Source organism: Falco cherrug, chromosome 6 (genome assembly GCF_023634085.1).
Source record: "Falco cherrug isolate bFalChe1 chromosome 6, bFalChe1.pri, whole genome shotgun sequence".
Lineage (NCBI taxonomy): Eukaryota > Metazoa > Chordata > Aves > Falconiformes > Falconidae > Falco > Falco cherrug.
In genome coordinates, this window is record NC_073702.1 from 86,370,291 (window position 1) to 86,396,666 (window position 26,376).

Below are 26,376 nucleotides of genomic sequence, written 5' to 3' on the forward strand. Positions count from 1 at the left end.
TAAAGAGGAGTGGGCCTGAGAAGGAGGAGAGGTGGCCTGGCCCTTCCTTGCAACAGATGTGGTGTCAAAGTGCACCAGCAAACGAGTCTCACCGAGATGCCACATGCTGGCACCAACACTGGCAAGGCGCTGTGACTGAGAAATGCAGACCCTATGTAAAAATAAGGAACTACTTACCTGCTTGAAGAGGGCACGCAGAAGAATTTCAGGATTAGTGTCGTGCTCCATGAAAATAAAAGTCTTTGTGGTTGTGATGTTGTGATGTACACAAGTTATCCTCATTTATCAAGACCAGAGCATTAAGGTTCTTGAGTTGTAAGGATTGCTGTTACCAGTATTCTATGTGGCTAAAGCTTGGAGAGCAATCTTGAATATATAGAATGTTGGCTTTAGTTAGCAAACTAACTTTGTTCATGTAATCTGTTAAAAAACACCTCCTTGGACGGTTTGCTCAAAGGAATAGGGACTGACCATCATTCAAGACTGGTTTACAGAACCATTACTGGAAATGCTTATGAGATCTGTAAAATAACTGTCTATAAACAAGTATCTCTAATGATGTCTTGTTTCACTTTGTAAAGTTTTAATATCTCCTTAGTAAGTCTGAATACAACTCTAATGCCTAATTAACCACCGTTTTGTTTCATTAGCACGCTATAAACAAAAAGAGCAACTGGTGCCTAGGCAGGTAGGTCGCCTTTGCAGTAACGGTTCATCTTGCGAGGGGACCTACGTGCTTTTCTTTCAGCACAGAAAAGGGCAAACAGAGTCCCACAAAGAGCGCTGTCAGGACCTTCCCCTGGAGCAACCTACAAGCTTGTAGCCTTCGCTTGGTTGTATTTGCGTGGCATTAGTAACCCTGTAGCAGCCCTAGCTGCCCATTCTTGTCCCAATTGACTTGAACTACATGTAGTGATTTTTTCTGCCTTGTTTGCCACAGTCCCATTCAACAACACCCTCCCCCCCCAGCTCCCATGGACCCCCCCACTGACAATCAGCATCTGAGCAGCTTCCTACAACGCTTCCTCAAAAGGTTACAGCCTTCCTTCTGAAGTCTAGGAAAAATCTGTTCCAGTCAAGCATGGGAAAGAATGTGAACAATGGGACAACCCTGACACGCACGGGGAAAAAAAAAGGTTGGTCAGTCATCTGTGTGTGTCAGCTGAAGGTGTTTGCTTCCCGGTAATTCTGGGAACCCCTTTCATGAGACACCAGCCCCTCTGCAACTGGGGCCAGGGGGCCAGGCTGCGTCTCCACACAGGTTTTCTGATCCAGCTTCACAGCTGTGGGCAGGCAATAGGACCACTTCAGCTGTGGATATTTTTGTAATGCTCTTTCTGGTCCCTCTGGAGCTCGCTCCATGCTTTTTTGCAATGAAGATGTTTTCTCTGTGATAAATACATCATTGAAGCCCATGTAAGATGAAGGTTCTCCGAATGATACAATCTTACATACGTTCCTCTCTAGAGGGTGATCCTTGGGTGAACTCGCATCACCACCCTGAGGCAGAGCGCAGCTTTTCCTAGTACAACAAAAAAAGCCGGAATCACCATGCTCTTGCTTTTCTGTTTTAAGTAGGCTTAGCAAGCTACAGAAACACTCCATTTCTCTTGAGATCTTCCCCTCACCTCACTGGTTTCCTTATTTATTTGTATGTAAACAACCTCCACCTGCCTCCCCGGCTTGCAGTACCCCCCGCCTGGCACAGACACCATGTCGTGCCAGTGCTGGTGCAAATAACAGGGCAGCAAACACCAGCCTCCCACCCCAGCGGGACCACAGGTCAGCACGAAGTCACTGGAGCCTTCGGGATCCAAAAAGCATCCTGCCTTCAGGCTGTCCTCAGCCCTACTTGTTCCTGGCGGTGACAAGGGAAGCCCCGGCTGCTCTAGCAGCGCGGGATGCTGTCCTGTACACATTCACCAACACATTTCCCAACTCCAAGGGCACAGATTCCAGCTCTTCTGGACCAAAGACCTGTTTCAGTTTGCCGTCTTGTTAGAGGAGTAACTGTGTGAACGTGCTGGCACTCTCAGCTTCTCAGTAAACATTAAAATTACAAGTGCCCTCACCCAGCAATGCTCATTCCAGAATATCGGTCCGTGCTTTCAGATGGGACCAGCCCCAGCTGCCCCTGCAGCATGCTGCATTTTTCCATGAGATACCCGGCCGCTGTCCAGAGCTCCTCGGTCTCAGAACGGCCGTGTGCCTCTCCTGCAGCATCAGCCACTTCCCAGACTCCCACCCTGCCTGTGCGAGGAGATTTGGATCAAATTAATTACTGTAAATTGACGTGGTTGCATTGTTTCAGATCAGACATCGTGCAGTGAATACAGCAGTGAGGCTAGCACTGGTTAAAATGCCCAAGAAGGCTAATTGCATGGGGAAGACTTCTTTAATATGGGCAGGGCCAAGCAACCAGATTAAAATGTAGGCGACTGTAAATATTCTGTAAATATGTCTGTGCATGAAGAGGCATCCTGATGGGTGTCGAGAGAGGGAAGCCTCTGGGAAAGAGGCAATGAGGAGCAGTGGGGGCAGAGTAAGGGCGCTAACCTCCTCCTCCACCAGCACAGTGGTTTGCAAAGTGTTCATCTTCCTGCAGTGCTGTTATGGCTGTGTGATGCTTCTGGCTGGGATAGAGTTAATTTTCTCCACGGCAGCGGCTATGGGGCTCGGTTTGGGATTTGTGCTGGAAACAGCGTTGATGACACAGGGATGTTTTCGTTACTGCTGAGCTGGGCTTACAGAGCCAAGGCCTTTGCTGCTTCTCACCCCACCCCACCAGCCAGTGGGCTGGGGGGGCACAAGGAGCTGGGAGGGGGCACAGCCAGGACTGACCCTGGCTGACCCCAGGAATACTCCACGCCGTATGACATCGTGCTCAGCAGTAAAACAAGGGGGAAGGTTGGGGGGGGTGGGGGGTGGGGCTGCTGCTTGGGGGCTGAATGGGCATCGATTGGTGGTGAGCAATCATTTTCATTGGTATCACTTGTCTTTCTTGGGTTTTAGTTCTCTCTTTGGTTTTCTCCTTTCCATTAAAATTAAATAATAATAATAGTAGTAGTCGTAGTAATAATAATATAATATTAAATAATAATATTAACAACAATATAATATAATACAACACAATACAATATAATTTAATATAATATGATGTAATGTAATATAATATAATACAATACAATACAATAATATTGTTATTATCAGAAAGAAAATTAAATAATAATTATTACATTATATCATATTGTATTGTATTATATTATATTATGTTATGTTATATTATATTATATTGTATTGTGTTGTATTATATTATATTGTATTGTATTTTGTTGTACTGTATTATATCATATTATATTATATCATATTATATTATATCATATTATATTATATCATATTATATCATATCAAATCATATCATGTCATATCATATCATATCATATCATAATTGTTATTTAATTTTCTTTCTGTTATTAACCCGGTCTTAACCCAACCCACAAGTTTTCTCACCTTCCCCCTTGCAGTGCTGTCCCCCCACTGCGGGCGGGCAGCGAGTGGGCGGCTGGGTGGTGTGAGTTGCTGGCGGGGGTAAACCCATGCCGGGCTGTTACGTTAGCTTGGCCTTGGCCGACTGATGCAGCTTTGTGCCTGAGCATTGCTACCAGCTTACAGCTGGCTCTCTGCCGTTCAGCTTGCACCTGATCGCAAGGGTAGAAGTTAAACTGGTGTTTAGTAAAAGGAGCTTTAAATCCACACAAGTAACCATCCAAGAAAGTCAAGCTGATTTCATAAAGGTGGTGTAAACTTCAATTTATGTTAAATTGGTAAGACTTGCACAAGCAGACAAGCCCTCCCTAAAGAACAGAAGACCCAGCTCTGCTGCCCTTGGTAATGACGGGGTAACGCGTTCCACCCTGCCGAAGCTCTCCAGCAGCAGGAAGAAATGCCCGTCGCTCGCTGCCAGCCCACCTCCAAAACCGTTCGTGCTGCCGCCTGCCAATGGACAGGAGCGTTTTCCCTCTGTCCTGGTGCCTGACAGAATAGTTATGGCTCAGAAAAGAGCCGTATCATTAAGGCAGAGGGCAGGGGCATGCTCCTGAGCGCATCTGCCCCTTGCTCATGTTGCTTCCATGGAGAGAGCAGAGCCTGAGGGGACGGACGGAGACTTTCCCAAAGCTGTGAGCATGCCTGCCCTGAAACTCTGCAGCAACGCTTCACCCGAGCCTGCCCGGGCACACAGATGGGCTTGTCGGTGTCATCTCCCCACTGCTGACTTCTGAGCTCAGTGACAAGGCTGCTTGTTTGTTGAAACCTGAAAGAAATTCCTGTGCACAGCAAACCAAGCTGGCCTGGAGCACTGGCCTCGCGGTGTCCCTCTGGGGAGCAGGGATGCCTTACTCACCCCCTGCTCTGAGCGCTGCGGAGCTGTGCTGCCCAGCCTGAACCTTCCTTGACAGGCTGTGATCACCTGGGTCCAGCCGTGAGTCCTCCTGGACCCCCCCGATGGGTTATTCGTGTGGTCAGAGCAGGAGAGCATGACTAAGCTGGAGAAAAATGTGTCATGGTAGGCAAGGGAGGACAAAGAGAGCAGCTCTGCACCTTCCTTGGCCACTGGCATGAGTCCACAGGAGGTGCCAGGTCTAGCCATGGATCTGCCCTCCCCAGCTGCCAGCGAGATGATGAAAAGAGGGATACAGGGAGCAAACTGTGTCTTTCAGGACAACGTCAAAATAGAGGCAGGTAACAAAGAGGTGTGAGGGAAATGGCAGGTAGATAAGCCAGTTATCGTCCCACTGCAGTTACTTCATAAAGAATATAATCAGCTTGGAATGGTGTACAGCAAAGAGAAAAATGGAACAATAAAATTTTTGGAAATCTGCAAGCTGTAAGGTTCACTTTTAACCCTAAACTTGGTGATGAATGCATGAAATGTTTGAAAAGGGGTTGAAAAAAGGTTTCAGATGAAAGAGATGCTCACAGATCTGGAGTGCCTACTGCTACAAAAATCTCAGGAACATACCAGGGCGAGACCTCTGACATAGCTTATCATGAACGTAATTCTCTGTTGTCTGAGCACTGAGTTGAATCAGTTCACCTCAGGTGAGCCGAGGGGCAGAAAAGAAACGCCAGCTGCCTTTCATATGGTTTCATTTAAGGCATTTACACAGCCAAGACTAGCCTAGCGCCAGTGACGCCAGCTCGGTTGTTGATCTATGCTGCTATAAATTACTCCTGCAACAAGAAAGGATGCAGCATAAAAATGTGATGGTACAACTGCTTCGCTGTTGGTTTCCCAGGGCTGCCTGTTTGCTTCGCTGTGTTATCTCCGCTTTCCCCCTCCACGTCCCCTGCACGGCATCCCTGGCTCCGTGGTACACACGCTGGCTTTGCCCTTGCCGCCTTCCAGCAGCCACTTTGCCTGTTTTCTACCTTTGGCACACACCGGCTGATATTCATCCTGTTAATGTTGTTATTCATTAATACCATCTTCTCCCCTCTTCTGCCCAAAGATTACTGAGAATAACTCTTTTGGAAAGACACGTTTTTTTGTGGCCCTTGAGGGAGGTAGGAGAGTCTTTGAAGAATGTTTAAAGGGAATCCTTTACCCTCTGGTGTCTCCAGCTGGTGTGGCTGCCCTGGGGGAGAATGGTTAGCAGCGTGCCAGAGCCTGGTCCTAGCTGTTTGGGCTGCCATGGGCCCCCTCAGCATGAATCCGTGGCCACCGCATTCCCCGGGGGGTTCCATCCCAGCCCCATGGAAGCTGGGTGCTGCTGGAGCGTTACCCTGGATGTGGCTCCACTGTGCTTGGCTCAGCAAGCGGTCGATGGCTTTTCCCTGTGCCTGCACAGGCAAGTTTTCCAGACAAGAAGCAGCCCCCATCTTCCTTCTTTAGTGCCTGTGACTGGCTACTTCACTATTTTCTTGCTCTGTTGCTGTTCTGTGTAAAATCCGCATCGCTAGGGCTTGGTGCTTTGGGATTCACAGGTGCTCCCCCTCCATTCCATTCTTCAGGCTTGTCTTCAGTTCTGGAGTTGCAATGAATGCTTATTGTGCCCGAGTAACAGAAAATGGGATTCTGTCAAATTCCAGTATTTGAATTTATGAACTTAACCAAAATTGGCTGCACACTTCTCATTGCAATGCATCCCACTGTGAAAAAGGACTGTAAACTTCCCCATGCAATCCTGCTCTGTGAGTGTGCGTATATATATTTATATATGCATGACACCGCATCCTTTCTTACTTATGAAACACATATCAATAGGGTATTAATAAGTAGGCATCGATTTTTACTGAGAACATAAAGATTTATGAAAGTAGGCAGTGCTGCGTGGCAGGAACTGTGAAAATAGTTTGTAAAAAACCTATGAAATATTTCATGTTTAAGATACAGAGAAAACTTCCATTTCAAATAAATCCAAATAGACAGCCCTTCGTGGCAAACAGATCGCTTTTGGTATCGAGCAAGGGTAAGATTTAAAGGCAACTGGTTTGCCACAGAATGGGGCTCTTTGTCCACATGTGAACACAAATGGCTTGCTTTGCTGTTACAGAGAGGTTGGGGGGGGGGGGGGGTGTCCCAGGAGAGGTTTGGGGGAGTCCCAGGAGAGGTTCGGGGGGGGGTCCTAGGAGAGGTTCAGGGGGGGTCCCAGCAAAGCAAGGGAAGGAAGGCTTGACACCTGCGCAATGCCGAGGCAGAAGGGCTGCAGGGATGCGTACCCCTGTCAGGCTGGCAGGAAAACCCTGTCGTCGCTTGGAGGAGGAGAAGGCATATTTAAAGGGTACCGATGCAGACCTGCTGGTAACAGTAAGAGGTAGAAGCCGTAATAATGCCCACTGAGAGAGTTCCCATCCGTGTTACACCGCCCATAGCTAGGGGCTGTGGCGGCGCGCGAGTAGTACGTATTTTCCATGTCAGGTTTGTTTTCATGCCAACACACGAGGTAAATCTTGGGACTGATTTAGAAATTTTGCTACAGCAAACACCTTCAGCAGCCAGCTCATGCAGAGGGAGTGCCCGGTCTTAAATCTCCGTGACATTGTACCCAACAATTGTCAAAAGCAGGCGGGAGCCCATGCTCCCCAAGCAGAGCGTATCCCACGTGCTGTAGATGGACCTGCAGCATCACACGTACAAACGCAGTCTGTACAGCTGTTTCCTCCTGTACCGCATGGATTCCTAACTCCTACGGAGCACTTGGGTTGTGGCTACGTGTGTTTCTGGTGATGTCTGCACCGTACAAAAGGATAAAGGACTTAATGTGCTTAATGCACTACAGCTTTTTGCCAAACTGATCCTATACTTCAGCGAGGGGATGAGAACAAGAACTGGAGTGGTTTCAGGGAAGAGATATATCCAACTGGGAAAGTTCTGGCGATCTTATTTGCAGCTCTTAATAATTAGCTGTTTCTATCTTTAAGATTAATTCTTTGTCACTATTACTACAAATGCCTTCAATTTCCTCCCCGTCCCCTGACGGACTCCAGCTCATTAATATTCAGCTTTAAGCAAGTGTCGGAGCTGTCATGCATTTCAAATCTCCCCGAGGAAGCTTTTTAAAATTGTGAGTAAGACCCGATACTGAGACTTATTAGCACCAAACTTGGAAACAAAGCTCCTGTGCAGGCAGCGATGATTCTTCAAGTTACAGTCGCTGTCACCTTTTTTATCCCGAGCTATATTATAAATGTGAATACCTCTAAGGATTTCTTTGATGCATCCAACATTTCCAGCTCTCGTAGACTACTGTTTATTGATAGAGCTGGGCTTGTGCCAGCATATCGGCTTTGAGTGATGAAGCTGAACTTCTAGGTCAGATTTAATTGCACCCATACTGAGACATACTCGGAGGAAATCCGCTGTGGTAGTACCTCGGCAGATCGCTGGAGCGACAGCACATCGCCGCAAATGTGCTGCGGTGTGATGGAGAAACCAGAGGTTTGTGTACTAGTTAGAAGACAGGTCCCAACAGTCCACAGAGGTGCAATACCTCCATCGAGATCGAAGCCCATCCTTGATGCTTTGAGACCAGCTGTTGCTCGAACCTCTGATACTTAACCCTGTATCCAAGGCTTTGGCTCCTGTCCACTTACTTATAGACGTCTGAACAGCTCTGTTTTTTCGGCTCTGCCTGGAATTAAGAACAACATTTAGTCTAATTTCTGAGCTGATAGCATAAATGATGTGCCAGGGCTAAGATTAAGGCAGATTCCCATGACTACCAAATATGATAACAGAAAAAATGTGTAAACGTGAAATCGAGAGGTGGCTGTGGGGCTGCCTGTCACCGGCCCGTGGGTCTTTCCTTAGTGACACAGGGAGCAGGAGGGGTTGTAAGAGGAAACTTTTATCAATTTCCACACAAGGGAGCCTAAAGAGAGGGAGAAAGCTCAGTGCTCAGAGAGGAAGGTGTTAACCCAGAGAAAGGGTTCTTGGCAGACCTTCTTGCTAGAGCAATGCTAGTGTCCTATACATTGCCCAGTGCAAAAGAAGAACTGGAAAGAATATAGCAGCAACATACCTCAAACTGGAGAATTTGGAATATCTCAGGTTTCAAAATTTTTCACAAGTCAGTAAATCTTTCTTGAATGACCCAACACGTCAGTAAGTACTGACAGCCGTCAGGAGGGAGAGGTGACCTGGCAGCAGCAGAGCTGCCCAGGCTGGGCCAGACTGCGAGCTGCCAGAGGAGCTCCCTCGATCCCACCTTCCTAACGGTTCCTCAGACCTGAGAGGTGAGAAGATGGAAATTTGCTGCTGAAATGACACTTTTACCATGTCCTGAGGTCTTCATTTCCTGACTGGAGATATTCTTCCTACTCACCAGTCATGACCCTACTTCCTCACCTCAAACCAAACAGCCACCAGCTAAGGACTGGGGAAGTCATGGACTTCCTCCTCAAGATCCTGCCATGTGGATAGGATCCATTTTTTTTCCAAAGGGGCTCCGGTGCCCCTTTGCCAGGGATGGCCTCCCTGTCATCCAGCCCTGGGTATGAACCCAGCTCCCTTGGGCTGCTGCTGGAGCCCTCGCCCAGCCAGGCAGTGGGCAGGAGCAGAGGAAAGCCAGGGAAGCCATGCCAGGTGGGCAGGAGCAGGCTGGGAGTGGGCACCCCACCGCAGAGCCGGCTCCCGGGGGGAGCACGGCACGGATCGGCACACCACTAGGGTGCTGCTGCTGTGCCCTGCCAGGGAGGCAACATCTCTCACGGAAACCCCAGGAAGCATTCAGCCCCAGAAGAAGGCAGGCTTTGGCAGCCGTGCCCGGAGGAGCCCGACCCCCTGCCCAGGCTGGCGGGCATTGCTCTGGAGGAGGGGCTGGCTGCTGGCACCGGCGCCCCGCTTCCATCCCGTGCCCCGGCGGAGCTGGCTGCTCGCCCGCTGCACCTGCGCGGGGCCAGGGACATGTGGCTGCCTCCCCCCCACACCCCTGCCTGGCACAGCCCAACCGCCGGGCATCAATGGCTGGGCAACAACCGCTGGGCAACAACCGCTGGGCAACAACCACTGGGCAACAACTGCTGGGCAACAACCGCCAGGCAACAACTGCCAGGCAACAACTGCCGGGCAACAACTACCAGGCAACAACCGCCAGGCAACAATTGCTGGGCAACAACCACCAGGCAACAACCGCCGGGCAACAACCGCCAGGCAACAACCACCGGGCAACAACCACCAGGCAACAACTGCCAGGAAACAACCGCCGGGCAACAAGCACTGGGCAACAACCGCTGGGCAACAACTGTCAGGAAACAACTGCCAGGAAACAGCCAGCAGGCATCAACTGCCGGGCAACAACTGTCGGGCAACAACCACCAGGCAACAGCTGCCAGGAAACAACTGCTGAGTATCAACTGCCAGGCAACAACTACTGGGCAACAACTACTGGGCAACAACCACTGGGCAACAACCTCTGGACAACAATCGCTGGGCAACAATCGCTGGGCAACAACCATTGGACATCAACAGATGGGCATCAATGGCCGGGCAACAACCATTGGGAAACAACTGCTGGACAACAACCACCAGGCAACAACATCCAGGCAACAACCGCAAGGAAACAACTGCTGGGCAACAAACACTGGGCATTAACAGCTAGGCAACAACTGCTGGGCAAGAATCGCTGAGCAACAATCGCTGGGCAACAATCACTGGGCATCAACCACCAGGCAACAACTGCTGGGCATCAACCACTGGGCAACAACTGCTGGGCATCAACAGCTGGGCAACAACCTCTGTGCACAAACATCTGGGCAACAACTGCTGGGCAACAACCTCTGTGCACAAACATCTGGGCAACAACTTCTGGGCATCAATGGCTGGGCAGAAATGGCCAGGCAACAGATGCTGGGAATAAACGTCCAGGCGCAAAGAGCTGGGCAACAACTACTGGGCACAAGCAGCTGGGCACAAACCAACCACTGGGTGCCCACAGCTGGGCAACCACCGCCAGGAGCAAATGGCCGGGCACAAACAGCTGGGCAGCAACCACTTGGCACCCATGGCCGGGCAACAACCACTGGGCAACAACCACCGGGGGCAAACAGCTGGGCAACAGCTGCCGGGCACCAACCGCTGGGCACCCAGGGCCGACCCCCCAGCGGTGCCGCGTTCCCGCCCAGCGCGGCCGGCAGAGGGCGCGCGCCGCCCGCCAACGCCGCCGCGCCGCGCGCCCGGCCCCGCTCTCGCGCTCCCACCGCCCCTCAGCGCCGGCGCGGCCCCGGCCGCCTCCCCCGCGCCGTGCCGGTCCCCGGGAGCTGTGCCGGTCCCCGGGCGCTGTGCGGGCGCCGTGCCGGTCCCCGGGAGCTGTGCCGGTCCCCGGGCGCTGTGCGGGCGCCGTGCCGGTCCCCGGGCGGGCGCCGTGCCGGTCCCCGGGAGCTGTGCCGGCCCCCGGGCGCTGTGCGGGCGCCGTGCCGGTCCCCGGGCGGGCGCCGTGCCGGTCCCCGGGCGCTGTGCCGTCAGCCCAGCCGCCGGGCCCGCGGCGCTGGCTCTGCGCTCTCGGCGGGCGGCAGCCGCCCCGGTCGCGCCGCTGGAGCCGAGGGGAGCGCGGCCAGCCCCAGCCCCAGCCCCAGCCCCAGCCCGCCTCACCTCCCGCCGGCCCGGCCCGGCCCTCGCCTCCGCCTGCCGGCGCTGCCCCGGTGCCCCTGCCTGGCCCGCCGGGCTGTCCCCGCACTGCCCCGGGCCCGAGGGCCAGAAAGCCGGCAGGTCCGCCCGCCCGCCGCCCGCCACAGCACCGCCGCCGTCCCCTGAGGGAGGCCCGAGAGCACCGGGCGAGCGGGTGTGCTGAGGCGGGCGCAGCTGGCGGCTCGGGCATCAAAGGCCCGGTGAAACCACCGCAGATCTGCCGCCAGAACTGCCGAGCCCGGAGAACGAGCGGTTACCGGCCAAGGGGCGAGCGGCCGGCTGCTTACAGCCAGTGCCTTGGGGCCTGCGGGCTGTGCCCGCTCCGGGCTGTGCCCGCTCGGGGCTGTGCCCGCTCCGGGCTGTGCCCGCTCGGGGCTGTGCCCGCTCCGGGCTGTGCCCGCTCCGGGCTGTGCCCGCTCGGGGTTGTGCCCGCTCGGGGTTGTGCCCGCTCGGGGCTGTGGCCGCTCCGGGCTGTGCCCGCTCGGGGTTGTGCCCGCTCGGGGCTGTGCCCGCTCGGGGTTGTGCCCGCTCGGGGTTGTGCCCGCTCCGGGCTGTGCCCGCTCCGGGCTGTGCCCGCTCGGGGTTGTGCCCGCTCGGGGTTGTGCCCGCTCGGGGTTGTGCCCGCTCCGGGCTGTGCCCGCTCCGGGCTGTGCCCGCTTGGGGCTGTGCCCGCTTGGGGCTGTGCCCGCTCCGGGCTGTGCCTGCTCCGGGCTGTGCCCGCTCGGGGCTGTGCCCGCTCCGGGCTGTGCCCGCTCCGGGCTGTGCCCGCTTGGGGCTGTGCCCGCTTGGGGCTGTGCCCGCTCCGGGCTGTGCCTGCTCCGGGCTGTGCCTGCTCGGGGCTGTGCCCGCTCCGGGCTGTGCCCGCTCCGGGCTGTGCCTGCTCGGGGTTGTGCCTGCTCGGGGCTGTGCCCGCTCCGGGCTGTGCTAGGCTGGCACGGCGTGTCCCCCGGCACTACCTCGTCATCCCTGTCACTTCTGTCTAGAGAACAAACCACGGGATCTCGGCGTGCGGATGCATGTGAAACCCCTTCCCGTGCAGCAGGAGCCAGGGAGCACCTCCCTTGGTTGCCCGTTCCGTCAGCTTTTTGGAAGCGCCTCTGCAAATGCGTAAGGCACTACTGCTCCAGCCTGGCTGCCCTGGGTGGCATCGCTTCTTTCAGCTTTACCTTAAAGCTTCCTTAACCAGATCAGGAACGGCTGTTCCACTCCAAGGGTGATAACCCAGTGAAGTTAAAACATAGCAGAGCATCTTACACATCTTTACTGCTGGCAGAGTGTCTGTGAAGACAGAAATGCACCGGGAGATTCCTTGCTCAGTGATGCAGTGGGCTGGTTTTGTTTCCTCGTGGCTGTTACAGCCCAGGTACATTAGGGATGCTGGAAGGATGCGTTTATATAGAAGTAACGATAGGAGGTTGGAAAGGTGGGTGTGAGTCCCCTGTGTGTTCTGCCTTTTCAGTTGCATCAACCCATCCATGTTACGGCCCTACCAGGGGATCTGGCGTTTAGCTCTTTACTGCATCCGTTTCTGAGAAAATGAGCAACTTGTTTCGAGGAGGAAGATTTATTTGAGATGATTGTGCTATCTGCAGGATTTGAAATAAAAAAGGATGCGTAACCAGATACACACGACCCGCCAAAAGAAAACATAATGAGAAAGGAAAGATTAATAGGGATGCAAGTCTGCAGAATTTCATTGTTAAGAGATCAATTTATTACGCCCTTGACTGCAAGTTAAATTAATACACGTAAAATTACAACACGGAAAAGAGATGCCAGTGACTGTCATAAATACAGCTTGCTTTTCTTTCCTAGTTATTTCGGAAGGACTGGGAACACTTGTGAAACCGTGTTCATTAAAGCCCTGAATACAGGCAACTAACCAATAACTGCCGTGGAAGCAACAAGGTTCCCCCTCCCGCCAGCGCCCGCCCGCCCTTTCCAAGAAGAGGGGGGAAATCACAGACGTCAATCAAGAAATACTGCAAAATAAAATGGACCCTCCCGGCAGCTGAGGCACGGCGCAGAGCTGCGGCGGGGCCCCGGTGTGCCCGCAGCCGCCGGCCCCGCAGCTCCGCTGCTGAGCGGGGGGCGCCCGGCGCTTCCCCTTCCCTTCCCTGCGAAACTGTCAGGCACAAATGGGCAGGAGGATATTGGCTGCAAGGGAGGCGGAGGCTCCTCCCAGAGCCTGGATCCCGATATTTTTGGAGGATTTCTTTTAACTCACTTACAAACCTTGGTGAAGGAAACAAGTTGCCGCTGTAGCGGAGGCGGACAGCGGCGCTGCCGGGGAGAGCGCGGCTCCCGCTCCCTTCCGCGCCTGCCCGCAGCCGGCTCGGATGCGGCGCTGCCTGCGGGGGACAGAGGGAGAGCCGCGCTGCCTGCGGGGGACAGAGGGAGAGCCGCGCTGCCCGCGGGGGGACAGAGGGAGAGCCGCGCTGCCTGCGGGGGACGGGGAGAGCCGCGCTGCCTGCGGGGGACGGGGAGAGCCGCGCTGCCTGCGGGGGACGGGGAGAGCCGCGCTGCCTGCGGGAACGGATAGTCGCGCTGCCTGCGGGGGACAGAGGGAGAGCCGCGCTGCCCGCGCCGGATGGTGCTCCTCTGAAAACATGGGCTTGTGAGGGAATGAGAGGGAAGACAATGAGGAAAAACCGACCGGGAGAGAACCCCAGCCGCAAGCGTTTTCCCGAGAACTGACGGTGTCTCGGGGCTGAGCGACCCCGGCAGCGGCAGCAGCCTGCCCGCTCCGCGGGGGACTTCCCGGGACCGGCTGATTCCCTTCGGATGTGGACTGGGAAACCTGTGGGAAATTCTCCCGCCGCGCTGCGAAGCCACCATGAATTCGGTGGCTGGGAATAAGGAGCGGATCGCGGTCACGGCGCGGAGCAGAAAATACGGGGTAAGTTGCGGGCGGAGAGGGGGGCTGGGAGCGGTGCCGCCGCCGTGCCGGGACCCCGCGCCCCTCGCCCGGCGCGTCCCGCCGCCGGCGGCTACCGCCCTTCCCCCCCCCGGCCCCGCTTACCTTGCGCGGTGCGGGCGGCGGCTCGGGGCGACGCGCGGGGGCCACCGCGGGCGCGCAGCGTCCGAGCGCAACTTGCCGGGCCCGCCTGACCGCTCTCCTTCTCCCGCTGCAGGTGACCGAGCCCTGCTCCCCCACCAAGCCCGCCGCCCCCTTCTCCCCCGAGAGCTGGTACCGAAAGGCGTACGAGGAGTCCCGGGCGGGCAGCCGCCCGGCGCCGGAGGGAGCCGGCTCTGCCCTGGGCTCCTCCGGCACTCCGTCCCCCGGCTCAGGCACCTCCTCGCCGGGCTCCTTCACCGGCTCGCCGGGACCCGCCTCGCCTGGCATCGGCACCAGCTCCCCCGGGTCGCTGGGCGGTTCGCCGGGCTTCGGCACCGGGTCGCCGGGCTCCGGCAGCGGCGGCGGCTCCTCGCCGGGCTCCGATCGCGGCGTCTGGTGCGAGCACTGCAACGCCCGCCTGGCGGAGCTGAAGAGGCAGGCGCTGAAGCTCCTCATCCCCGGGCCCGTCAGCGGCAAGGTGAGCCGGGGGCTGGGGGGCGGGGGGCGTGTGTGTCCCTGTGCTGCCCGGCTGCGGGGCCGGAGCCATCCCCCGGCCGGTGGGGCTGCCGGCCGCCGGGGCTCCTCTCTGCCGGTGTCGCCGCTGAGGGGTTTAGGGTTATTGGGGTTCTGCCCTGCTTGGGCTTCTTCCCTTTTCCCACCCCCTCCTCCTGCCTCACGTGGAGCAGGGTCCGGGGGGCGTCTGTGGCAGTCCCTCAAGCTCACCCCTTGCCTCCCTTTATCATTGCGTTGACGGTGGTTTTGTGTTGTTATTTCCCGTGTACTTGTTCTTGCTCCCAGTGAGGGGCAAGCAAGGGTGGGAATGCCACATGGAAGTCATTGGTCCCTTCCCCTTTTTCCATCTTTGATCCCTATGGGATGGATTTCCAAAATATCCTGAGACTTGGCAGCCAGCTTAGTGGTCAGGTGCGTATGGTCTGATGCCCATGGTTTGTACTTGTGTTGTTGGGCTGGGTGCGGGAGAGGCTCTCCCGCAGCTCCAGGTTCAGATGAGCCATTGAAATGCTGTGTGAGCCCAAAGGTCAGCCATGAAGGCTGTGGCAGACCACAGCATTGAACCCAGCTCTCCCAGGTGTCACTAACACCAGGACAACGTGGTGATGCTTCATTCTTGCAAGGAAGTGCTAGATTTTGAGAAATTATTATTATTTTTAAATAGGAAGACTTAAAAATTCTTGGAGCTGCTGGACCCTGCGTGTTGGGTTGTTCCTGTGCCTAAAGAGCATGCAAGCGTTTCTGAGATCCGACCCCAGGTTTTAAGAGCTGACTGATCATGGATAGAGTTGGAAGTCTGCTTTCTGCCTTTGTTGGGGAATCTGGTACCTCCAAAGGCATACTCTGGAATTCCTTGGTTTTGTTTTGTTTGGCATTATTTTTTTTGTTTCCTCTGCTTGTTGTGCATTTAAAGATTAAGGCTAACAGCCCTACAAGAGTGACCAGCAGCCCTTGACTGACCCTCTGCAACCAAAATAGTCAGCGTTGGGTTCCTCCATAGCAGCGTTGTGGCGTTGTGTTGTGAACGGGTCTACAGCTCCCAGAATGTGATACAATGCAATTTTGTTTGCCCTCTTGGGTCCAGGTACTATCAAATGATAATATTTACTCTTCCACTTCAAAAAGTTTTCATTAGTGATTGCGATAAAGAGGTATTGTGGGAAAGAGCTGACTGCAGAGAAAGGGTCCCTGGTATTGCTCTTGTGTTGTGCTCTCCATTATTTATTTGTGTGCTGTTTGAGAGGGAGTTGGTGCACTCTTGAACAAAAGACTCAAGGGCTGGTTGTTACCGTGTCTCAAGAGCTGGCTTAACTGAATTATTCATGAAAAGGGAAAGGTGGAACAACCAAAATTAATAGTCAATTTAACCATATTAATACGTCATTGATTCCCTGGGAAGTGGCCCCACACCAAAATCTTCACAAATTTCAGGCTGTGTGATTTGACAGTGATTACCAGCTGTGGGTATAGGTAGGAAATTACCCATACAGGTATGGGAGCCAGCAGAATAACTGAGGTTGGGGTGGAAGGAGGGTAGAACATAATCATCAAGGCTTTGCATCCCTCACACGGTGTTAAACAGATTCTGACAGATTTTGCAGTCGTGTAAAGATTTGTACAGGCTTCTTTTATTGTAACTAGCTTCCCTGAGATGTTACCCTAGTGTTACTATTGGTATTTGTTCTGTTGTTCACATGGTTTAGCTGATGGTGCTTATAGGCCAATCTTTAGTCACGTCAGTAGTAAGCCTTACCTCTCTGTTTTTAGCCCCATTACCTATGTTCTTTTTTCTTCTTACACCTCCTTTCCAAACCTTCCAGTTCTGTAGGAGTGCCACTTGCAAAACCATTGCTGTCCCATGTGTGCATTTAGGGGGAAGGAGGGAGGCACAAGCAAGGTGGTCTCTGTGGGCTAGGGTGACACTCCCTATTTGCTACGCTTAATAGTATTTGCAGGCTCAGTCCTGCTGAGGTACTCCAGCCTTTTGGACACAGTTCCCTGGTGTGGATGGGTGCTACCTGGCTGGTGGCTATGCAGAAGCATCCCTTTCTCTTGTGCTTTCTGGCTTTTTTACAACCATGAAGAACTTCTGGGATTGTGATTTCTGTCTTCAGCAGACACTGCCCAGCACAGCAAGGCTTTGGTCTAGGTGATATGAGATATAAATATCATGGCTAGTGCCCTCAACTTCTTTGGACCGGGTATGCTGTGCCAGCCGGCCAAGTTTGTTTTCATTGGCATGTGTGGGCTGGCCTTATCAGTGCCTGCTTAGGGGAAAGCCGGGTGCTGGCGTGGGCTCAGCCAGGGCCTGTGAGCTGCCTTTGCATGCCATGTGGTGCACGCCACAGTAATGCTCTGGGGTTGCCCTCCGAGGGCAAGATGTACAGTCTGATCGCTTGCAAGAATGTGGAAACCTGTCATGTATCTGGAGAAAACTTCCTTTGGTTTGGATGGAGGGTGGAGGCTACCTTGCTGTGTTAATGTAGCTGGTGTTTTTCAGGGTCCTGTGAGGTCCGCTCCTGATCGCTGATAAGGGAATAGGTTTTTGAGGGGTAGAATCGGTCCTGCCACTGAGTTCAGTGGAAGAAGAAATAGATCACGTTCCTGGTTCTGGACATTCCCTCAGAACTTGCAAAGCATCTTACAGCTCAAGACTCTGGTGCCCAGTAGGATGCAGCTAACTGGCGATATGCCTTTATTAGAACAATTAAATGAAGCATTTAAAGTGTATCAGTCATCTTCTAGTCAGCCAGATCTAGCTGACTTACATGTTTTTTCTTGGTTTTTGAAGACACCGCAGAAATTTCATTAGTATTATACATGTAGTCTGTGGCACCTGTTTCACACTCATACTGCATTTAGAAATGAATATAGCCCAGGGTGTTGTGTGTTGCAGAACAAGCAGAATATGAGGGTATCTGTGTTTTGACATGTATCTAGCAGCAGATACTGGACTCTGCAGTAACCTGTCCGATTGTGAACCTATATTGATGTTTTCTAGCGTGGAGTCATGTAAATGTCTGTGTATATCTGCAAAGTGTAATAGTATACTTAATTGGTGCATAAACAGATCAGGCTTTATGCATGAAGCTATGTGCTGAAGCTTTTCACTTGAATCAGAAAAAGCCACACTTAACCTAGAGCAAACTGCTTCTGACTAGCTCATTGTTAGTGTGGAGGTGTTGAGCTTTCAGTTTTAAATAGGAGCATTCTCTCCTAATATGTCAACAGGATGAAACCTTGGGATTTGGGTTTGTTTTTTTGGTCAGGCACAAAAGTGAGGAATATATAATTATAGTTGTGCTGCTTTATTTTAACTGTTTAAAATGCCACGTTCCCTGCCAATTACAAAAAGAAAAATGCTAAAAGCATGTTGTTTCTTTTTCCTCTCTTGTGATACAGATGTGACTTAATGATGTACAGCAGTTATGTGCATACAAGGGGTTATGTTTTGTGAGAATTAAATCTTATTGTAACCCCTATGCAAAGCATGCCCGTGGGAAATGACTAGCACAGGTGGTTGTTATAGTTGCACATTGCAGTTTGTAACTGAGAGGATCATAGAGCATTTAATGGCCATTGTTTGTGAGGGTTTTGTTGCAACATTAAACATTTGCATGATGATAAAGATTGTCTCACAAATTTAATACTGATTTTTTTTTTTTTTTAAATTTGGCTTCATTTTAGGCTATATTTTCAGAAGGGCATCAAAGTTCTAGCATAAAAGTTTATGCTGATAAGCTGTTTATCAGAATTTGTGTGAAATCTGGTTGCCTTGAGTTCGAACCTGTGATATCCTCTGGCTTCAATGGGACATTAACCTCACAGGCATCTGGCAAAAAAAAGACCATCAAGTTTAATTGGAGAGTTAATATATTTATGTGTATCAAATTATATTGTGTGTAAATCATCAACTGAATGCTAATAGAAATAGTCTTAAGCTGGCAACTATGTATTTGTTAGTACAGGATTTAAAAAATCCTGAATGCAGCCTTTAAACCAAGAGGTAATTTGAATGTGTAGACGTGAATAGCTGCTTGGGCCTGTTGTGATTGGGTCAGGAAGTAAGGATACTATTTTAAATGCTAGAGATGGATAGCGCCTGTGTTGTTAGGTGTTTTATGTGCTGGCCTATCCCTTAGCCAAAAAGTCTATGCTTCTGAGTGTAAGAATTGGGTAAATTCTGGTTTAGCATGGTGTGTCTGTGAAGAGGGAAGGAGAGGACTTGATTCAGACTACAGTTTTGTTTTCTTCCTCCGCCCCCCCCCATTTACTGACACTCTACCTGACTTTTTGCTTGCGTACTGTTGAATTAGCCTTTTCTATTTCAAAGATGTTCAGTAGTCAGTCTTGACTAATAATTATTAATAAAGAAAGCCCTGAAGTTCGTATAATGAAAACCAGGTTCCTGTTAGCTTGTAGCTACTTTAGAAAGATTCCCAGTAGAGACAGGACAGTAATGAACCCTTTCTCAAAGCTTAGTAAGTGGCAGAATAATGGAATTTCATTTCTGTCCAGACCTTTAATTTGTGAACAAGCACGGCCAGTCTGTATGGTGACTTAATTCACTGTGCAAAAAATCTCAGGCACCTAATCATTTCATCCCAACTCATTGTAATGCAGATAGGATTATTGCATTAGAAATGTGATTTTAAATGGCCTGAGGCAGTAATTTGTCAGCATTTGGAAGGATTAACTCCATTAAAGTTTAGGCAACAACAACCATTCTTTTGTGTTGCATCACAGGTCACAATACCGAACGTTTAGCATAACTCATCTGTGAATCTTCTTACAATTGTATGTTTCCTGGCAAGTTGGGAAACCACAAGCTACTTCACTTGCCCTGGAATTACAGCTGTTTACAGAGGTCCAGAGGAGACAAACGGATCTGCCTTCACCTCTGACGAATTAACGTAAACTCCTTTATTAGGAACAGCTGGAAGTCTTGCTGCCGCAATCCACAGTGTCAACATGTGAAATGATATAAATGTTTCTTTCAAGCTTGCAAATGTCTTTGAGGTAAGGGTAAAGATACTGTATATTAAAGACTGCTTTTTAGGAAGCTGTCAGAACTGTTAGCTCTGCAGCTTCCTCCACGGGAGCAGAAAGGCTCACTGAGTGCCCTGGAAATTAGGAGCAGGCCTGTGATTGTATTTAGTAAATTGAGACTAGGGTGTTTTTCCTATTGGGAAAGTAAATACTTTTAGACCATAGATGGAGCTGTTGGGGTTGGTGGAGAGGAAGTATCGACATATTATCTGAAATAAATCTCTAGGGAAGAGCAAAATTTTGATAGTGGTTTTTTTTTTTTTCTTACAGACACTTGGCTGTGCATCTGAAAACACTGTGTTCAGAAATACAAAGTCAATGCTTAGTCTGTAGCTGGCCTCTTCATGCCGGGCTATTATTAAGTGACAGATTTCCTTTGGGGTGCTTTATACATGCTATGAACGCTGCACCATTCTCTAAAATCACCTTGTATCTTTAGATAGTCTTATTATTTTCCTACAAGTATATGTTGCAACATCTGTAGCAATCTTGTACAACAAGCATAAGATTTTGGCATATAATTTTGGAAGTAGGGGAGGAAGAAAGGTCATCCATGCTGGATTACCCAGGCAGTGTTAGAAAAAATGTCACATGTTACCGGTACGGGCCATCGGCATGTAATGGGATTCACGCCTGCATCAGCAGATTATTAGAACGTTGCCGTGCTGTGTATGTAGGGTTGAAAGACACTGCAGTTTTGCCACATCAGCAGCACATAGCCTTTGACATCATATAATTGGGGTGCTTCCAAGCACTGAACTTCCAGCCCGTCACCGCAATAAACTTGACTGTCATGCTCTACATAATGATGTAGTAGGAACTGCAGCATTCTGTGACATGTGGTCCACATGTCAAAAGTGTGAGAGATGTTCTAAGTAAAATTGGTAGCTTAGATCTTAGCAAAGTGTCATGCTGTAGCTTGAGAGGCATGTATGTTAATAAAATGTGCGGAATACAAACATAAGCCTCCCCCTGCTCTGCCGCCACTGCCTAAGTAATTCCTAGTCTACGTTATTTGTTGCTGAAGCTGCAATTCAAGAACTATCCCTGAATGCAGAAAAGTAGATTGCATGTTTATTTTGAATTAAGGAAGTTGTAGTATGTAACAACAACTTGATAAACAAAGTAGTATCCCATGAGTGGGAAGTTCTGGAGGTGTCTTCCACGGTCTTTCCCAGTATTGGACTGAATTTTGGTTGCACTGTGACACTGATGGAAGTCACAACAATTAATTAAGGTATTGCTTTTCTGGAAAGCAGTGGTAAAGACAACTGCAAGCAGTCTGCTGCAGTCACATGTTGAAGGGCTGCTTTTCTTCGGAAGTTTCAGCTTACGCATTTGAAAGGCATGGCAATGTTTCATAGAACAGTTTCTGTGAGCACAAGTTGGTCATTGGAGCAAGGTTGTCTTAGATGATCATACCATGGCGGCATCCTTATTCATAGGTTTATGGAACTCAAATTCCCAGTGACTCATGTTGCTCGGTTTTATTTTCACTTGCCTCCTGTGCAACCTTTGTACATTAAACCAGGGTTTCTAAAAAATTAGTAACTATGAGCGTAATGAAGCTGCTGAGAACTGTGTTTAGATCTCTGTTCTAAACCCCGAAATATATAATTGGACACCTTCCTGGTAGAGTTGTAGCATCTACAACCAGAATACACATTTGCTTATGCTTCTTTTCCCTCCACTCCCCTCTTTAGATGATATTACAGCATAGCTTAGTAATGTTTTGATGAGAGAGCTTTTGAGGATTCTCTAACACAAGATCCTTAATAGGGTAGAACAATGTTGACTGGACCATTCTGAGCTTGGGATGGAGGCTATTCAAAAGATCCTGCAAGAAATGTCAAATATTTAAAACTCCTTTGCTGTTGTTATGAGCAATCAACAATAATTCATGTTATACAGGGAAAAAAGTGGGGAGGAGGAGAGAAGAGGTCCAGATCTGAACCTTGTTGGTCTTCAGTCTGTTGACTTACACGAAATTGGCCCTAGCGAGGGGATTCTGGCTTCAGCAAAATCTGCAGTATTTCCTTTAGGCCACAGCTCTACCTATCATATACCTCTAACCAGGGAATGCTTGCATGCGTCTGCTCGGCTGAGCAGGGCGAAGACATCCCGGCCCCTTGTGGGCTTCCCAATGTGCCTTTTCTTTCCTCTCTCCATATGAAGGTCGTAAGTTAGCATCCCTGCAGGTCTCCTGTGTGAATACATGGTGGTTGCTCCCTGCCTTAGTTCTTATCAAAGTGATAGATAGTTCAAACAGTTTCAATAGCGCTGCTTTCTAAACTCAGATCCTTTTGATTGAAAGGTCAGGGAATGACTTAGACGATGTGTTATTACGACAGCAGATGTGAAGAGCCAGTGAGCTCTGATGAGAAGGTACTGATGAGAGCAGCACAATGCATCTAACCGTAACCTCAGCTGTAGCTAGTACAGAATATAGTGATTACTTTTTAATTACTTTATGAAAGAGGAAGTAAAGGAAAATATGATACCAGCTCTACAAAATAATAAGTTTTAAGAAACTGGTGTCTTCAATTGCAGCTCGGGTTTGGTTGTATGGTATCAGAATTAAATTTATTTTATTTGAAATAAAACAGTATTATTATGTAGTAAGGCTATTAAAAGCTACTTACCATTCTAGTGTTGGTGTACTTCTTAAAATACATTTTCATGTTCAGCTATGTTTAGTTTTAGTTGTCACTAAGCCCTGCTACTCTGTTCAATCTGTGCTATTAAATCATATAGTAAAAGAAAACCAAAATAGTCAGGGAAATTCTGCTCAAAAGACTTCAGTGAACTGATGGAGTATTAAATTGGACTTGGTTTACAATTCATGATGGAAACAAAAGACTTCCTTCTCTTCAGAAGGAGCCAGACACTTCTAGAATCACATAAGTAAGTTCTGTGTTGGTATAAGTTTTTTATCTTGCGTATTTAAACTTGTTGTGCCATCCTATTAAAGTAAGGTTGGGCCTGCTCACCTTGCCGTACAAGTAGGAGAACTTAACTCGCAGGCTGTATGGTATCTGCTTTGTTAGTGGCTGGCCAATGATCTTACTCGATGGATTTGGTGATTTAGGAAGAGAGTGTCAAATGCCTTTTAAAAATCAGTTTATTCTAGTAAAAAAATACTGCAAGCTGATGTGAGTGTGGCTCTGGAAAACATTTTAAATTTCTTGCTGGTGTTGTGTGTCAGAGGAACTGTGTATGCTGAAGATAGGATATCTGTATCCAGTGCAGTATGACTGATATAAAGCGTCCATCCAACTCTAGTGTTTGTAGGAAAATCTTAACTTAGGAGTACAGTCTTTTTAAGTGTTTTGGCTCCCAAATTACCTTCAAATGTAACTTGCTTTATTATGTATTTGGCTTTTACAAATGTGTTTCAGCCTGCAGATTTTCTGTGATCTATTAATAAGAAACCTCTAATTCTTATTTCATCATGCCTCCTAAATCATTAATACTTTTATGTGATCATTTATTTGCATCTGAGCATTGACAACAGCTTCTCTATTCCATGGGCTTGCATGAGAACAGAATTCTACTGACATGAATGTTTGGGGAAAAGCAAATGAAAGGAGGCTGACATCCACCACAGTAAATATTTTCTTTTTCTGAAGGAAAAGTGAAAATTCATAGCTGTTTGGGAATTTCAACTGTGTTCAGAACTATCTGAGCAGACTGGCCTCAGCAGTGGAATCCATTGTCCCCAAGTTGTCCGTGTTTCATTCCCTCTTTCTCTCCCACCCTCATAATTAACTGAAGATAAATAAAGATTCAGGAATACAGCCTCTCAATTTCTGCCGGCCGCTGTGTGGGTCTGTTGGGAATTGCCAATTCCTTTTATCGCAGGCATACTTGAAGATGTGAAAGAGATTCCTGCAGTGCTGAAGAAGGTGGTTGCTCTGGAGCCCTTTGCTGAAAGTGGGACAGAACTTGGTCTTTGCATGTTTCTGTCCTGGCTCCTTTACGGAAGAGTTGCGTGGGCAAATTCCTGTCTTACCAAAGCCAAACTCAGGCTTGTTTATGCTGAAGTGGGCTTCAGCCTTCTAACCGATAGCCTGTATGATGTGATGCTACTATTTCAATTGGACAGTTTTATTTTTCAGTGCCTCTTAGCTAAATGAACCTCTGACCTACTAAGGGCCAAATGCTGAAAGAATTACCCGTTTGCTCCATCCACCTGGTGGACTCCAGCAGAAAGCCTATGGGCAATAAGGCAGTCTTGGCTTTAAGCAAGCGCTGAACAGCAAGAATAGAAGTCATTACTCTTCATTTCTCTATTAGTTTCACTGCTCATTTAATAGTGCCGGGCAAAGAAAAACATTAATATCCTATTCAGCAGCCAAATGCACCAAACTGGGAGTTGTGCCTCGTGTGTTTTCCTCTTTTCTAACAGTATCATTAAAATTTAACAAGTCCTCTAAATCATGTTAGTATTCCCAGGGTTAATATTGCTGAAATTGCTGGCAGCGTTCCCGCAGGAAGAGTTAACAGTGGCTGAGGCTGTGTGGCTGGCATTTGTTGCTCCGAGGGAGGTGTTGGGACTGGAGAAGCCCTGGCACCAGAAAGGCACAATGAAGTCTTTGGTGACAGGGGGCATTTGCAATACAGATACATATTCTTCCCTATTCCCCTCTCCCTTTTCACTCCCTCCCCCCTTTCCTCTCCCCACTAGTCCTAAAGCTGTCATTTCAGCTCATACCCATTAGATTTCTAATGGAAATCCTTGACAATAAGCCCGCGTACATGTGAACCTAGCAGGAAGGCATACAAGTGTGCTAGTCGGTGCGAGTGTCAGATTTAAAAGATTGTTAGACCATAGATGGCTTTTACTGGAGGTCGAGAAGGCTAACGAAGTGGGAGATGCAATTAAAATGGTATTTGTTAGAAAGGAATAGCTAGCTGTCTGGGCAGACTGAACATGGGGAAATGATGGGTAGCTGGAAGGCCATTAGTGATGGCTTTGTAAGCAGTTCTGCAGCATGGGTGGTAAGCCGGAATCCAGAGCTGCTCTTTCAGTACGCCTAATAAGACTTCCTTCTTTTTTCCGTTGTTTTTTTTGCTTTTTTCTTTTTTTTTTCTCCTGTGTGTCAAATCCATTTTTGAATAATGGATTTGACAACAATTCTGTGGATTTTGATTTAGACTTAAAGGTGCAAAAAAGAAGTTACGGTAGGTGGGGTGGGTAAGAGAAGAAACTGGCTTAAGGGACCATAGGGGTATGCTCTCCCACCATCATGAAAACAAGGCTCTGAAAGATATTGCAGAGGTGGTTTTTGTGAAGTCCTTGGTTCAGCGTCCCTGCCAAGAGGCTGTTTGGTGAGGATGAGGAATGAGGCAGCTTATTGAAATGCCTTCTCATTTTAAATGAACAGTTGGGATCTGGTCCTTGTAAGTTCTTGATGAGACCTCTGATATTAAAAATAAATAAATAAATGTATTCAGAATTGCTTTCCCTGCTGCAGTAACCTCTGTTGAGGTATTTGATCACATCTCTCCTTTATCCTTTTCTTGACTGGTGAACTGTTGGGCGTTTGGCTTCAACATCATTGTTAACAGTTTTTAAAGCTGTGAGGGGTGGGAGTAGGCACGTAACAGCAGATTGGGCAATCCATTTTGGTGCCCTAAAAGACATGAGCAGCTATGAGAATGGGAAAGGACCACTGCAAGGAGAAGGACAGGGCTTTGAGAGGAAGAGGACAGGCTATGGAGACAGAAATGAAATGGGAGTGAAGTGTGCCTTGGTTAGTCCAGGCAGCAAAGGAACAGTGCTTCCATGGGAAAGGTGGCACACTGGGGAAGCAGGGAGAAATGGGTGATAAACCAGAGTTTTTTTAAAAGGCTGAGCTCACTGCTGATGTCATTAAAGCTTTACAGTAATAGTTCATATGAAGGTTTTGGGTTTTTTATTGTGGTGGGTTTTTTTGTGATTTTTTTTTTTCAGCTGTTCTTTTAAAAAACCCATCCCTATGACTTCTAATCTCTCAGTCTCTCTTTCTCAAAGCAAAAATCAGCAAGCAGCCAGAGGAGTAGAAGGCAGCTAAACCAAAGTTGCCTTTGGTTTAATGCACTTCAGTATTTTTCATTTTGAAATTAGGTTTTCCAAAGGCTAAGGTACGGGTGCATCCTGTGATCTAAGGATGTAATGATATTTTCTTTCTTCCATCTAATTCATTTGTTTCTCTTTCTTTTGCCAGACATATATGTTCCATACTGTCAGTTTCAGTCTGGGTATAAAATAGGGTCTCAACCCATAGCACTAACAGTTTCACCCAATGTAGCAAATAAATGACATAGTGCATCAGCAGTAGTTATGAATTCAGCCTGGCCTCTCCTTTTCTTCTGCCTGTCTCGGAATGAAAAAGATGTTTGATTTCCAGAATTCTTACAGCATTGAGTTTACTAATTCTGTAGTATTATTAACTGGACGATCTGAGGGTGCATTATTAAGTAGTAGTACTTGTTCCAAATACTTTAAAAGCAGAACAGAAAAGACTTAAGGTGTGAGAGGAGAACTAAAAGGTGTGTGTGTGGGGAGTATACATGAAGGGTGAATACGCTGGCACTGATACCTCTAAATCAAGCACTTTACAGACTGAAGTGCTTTACATTGCCAACC

At 49.3% G+C, this 26,376-nt stretch overlaps 2 protein-coding genes across 2 annotated transcripts in view; both read left to right on the forward strand.

Moving 5' to 3' along the window:
* Positions 1–10,330: 10,330 nt before the first annotated feature.
* LOC129736419 (basic proline-rich protein-like) lies at positions 10,331–11,251 on the forward strand. The gene has a single exon (XM_055714920.1). The coding sequence runs from the start codon at positions 10,331–10,333 to the stop codon at positions 11,249–11,251; it is 921 nt and encodes a 306-aa protein (XP_055570895.1).
* A 2,710-nt stretch (positions 11,252–13,961) lies between these two features.
* Positions 13,962–26,376, forward strand: part of KIF26B (kinesin family member 26B) — a 302,956-nt gene continuing 290,541 nt past the window's right edge. Inside the window, exons 1-2 of the mRNA XM_055714921.1 lie at positions 13,962–14,024; positions 14,260–14,661. Coding sequence (XP_055570896.1) covers positions 13,962–14,024; positions 14,260–14,661 — 465 coding nt within the window. The remainder of the gene's footprint in view (positions 14,025–14,259; positions 14,662–26,376) is intronic.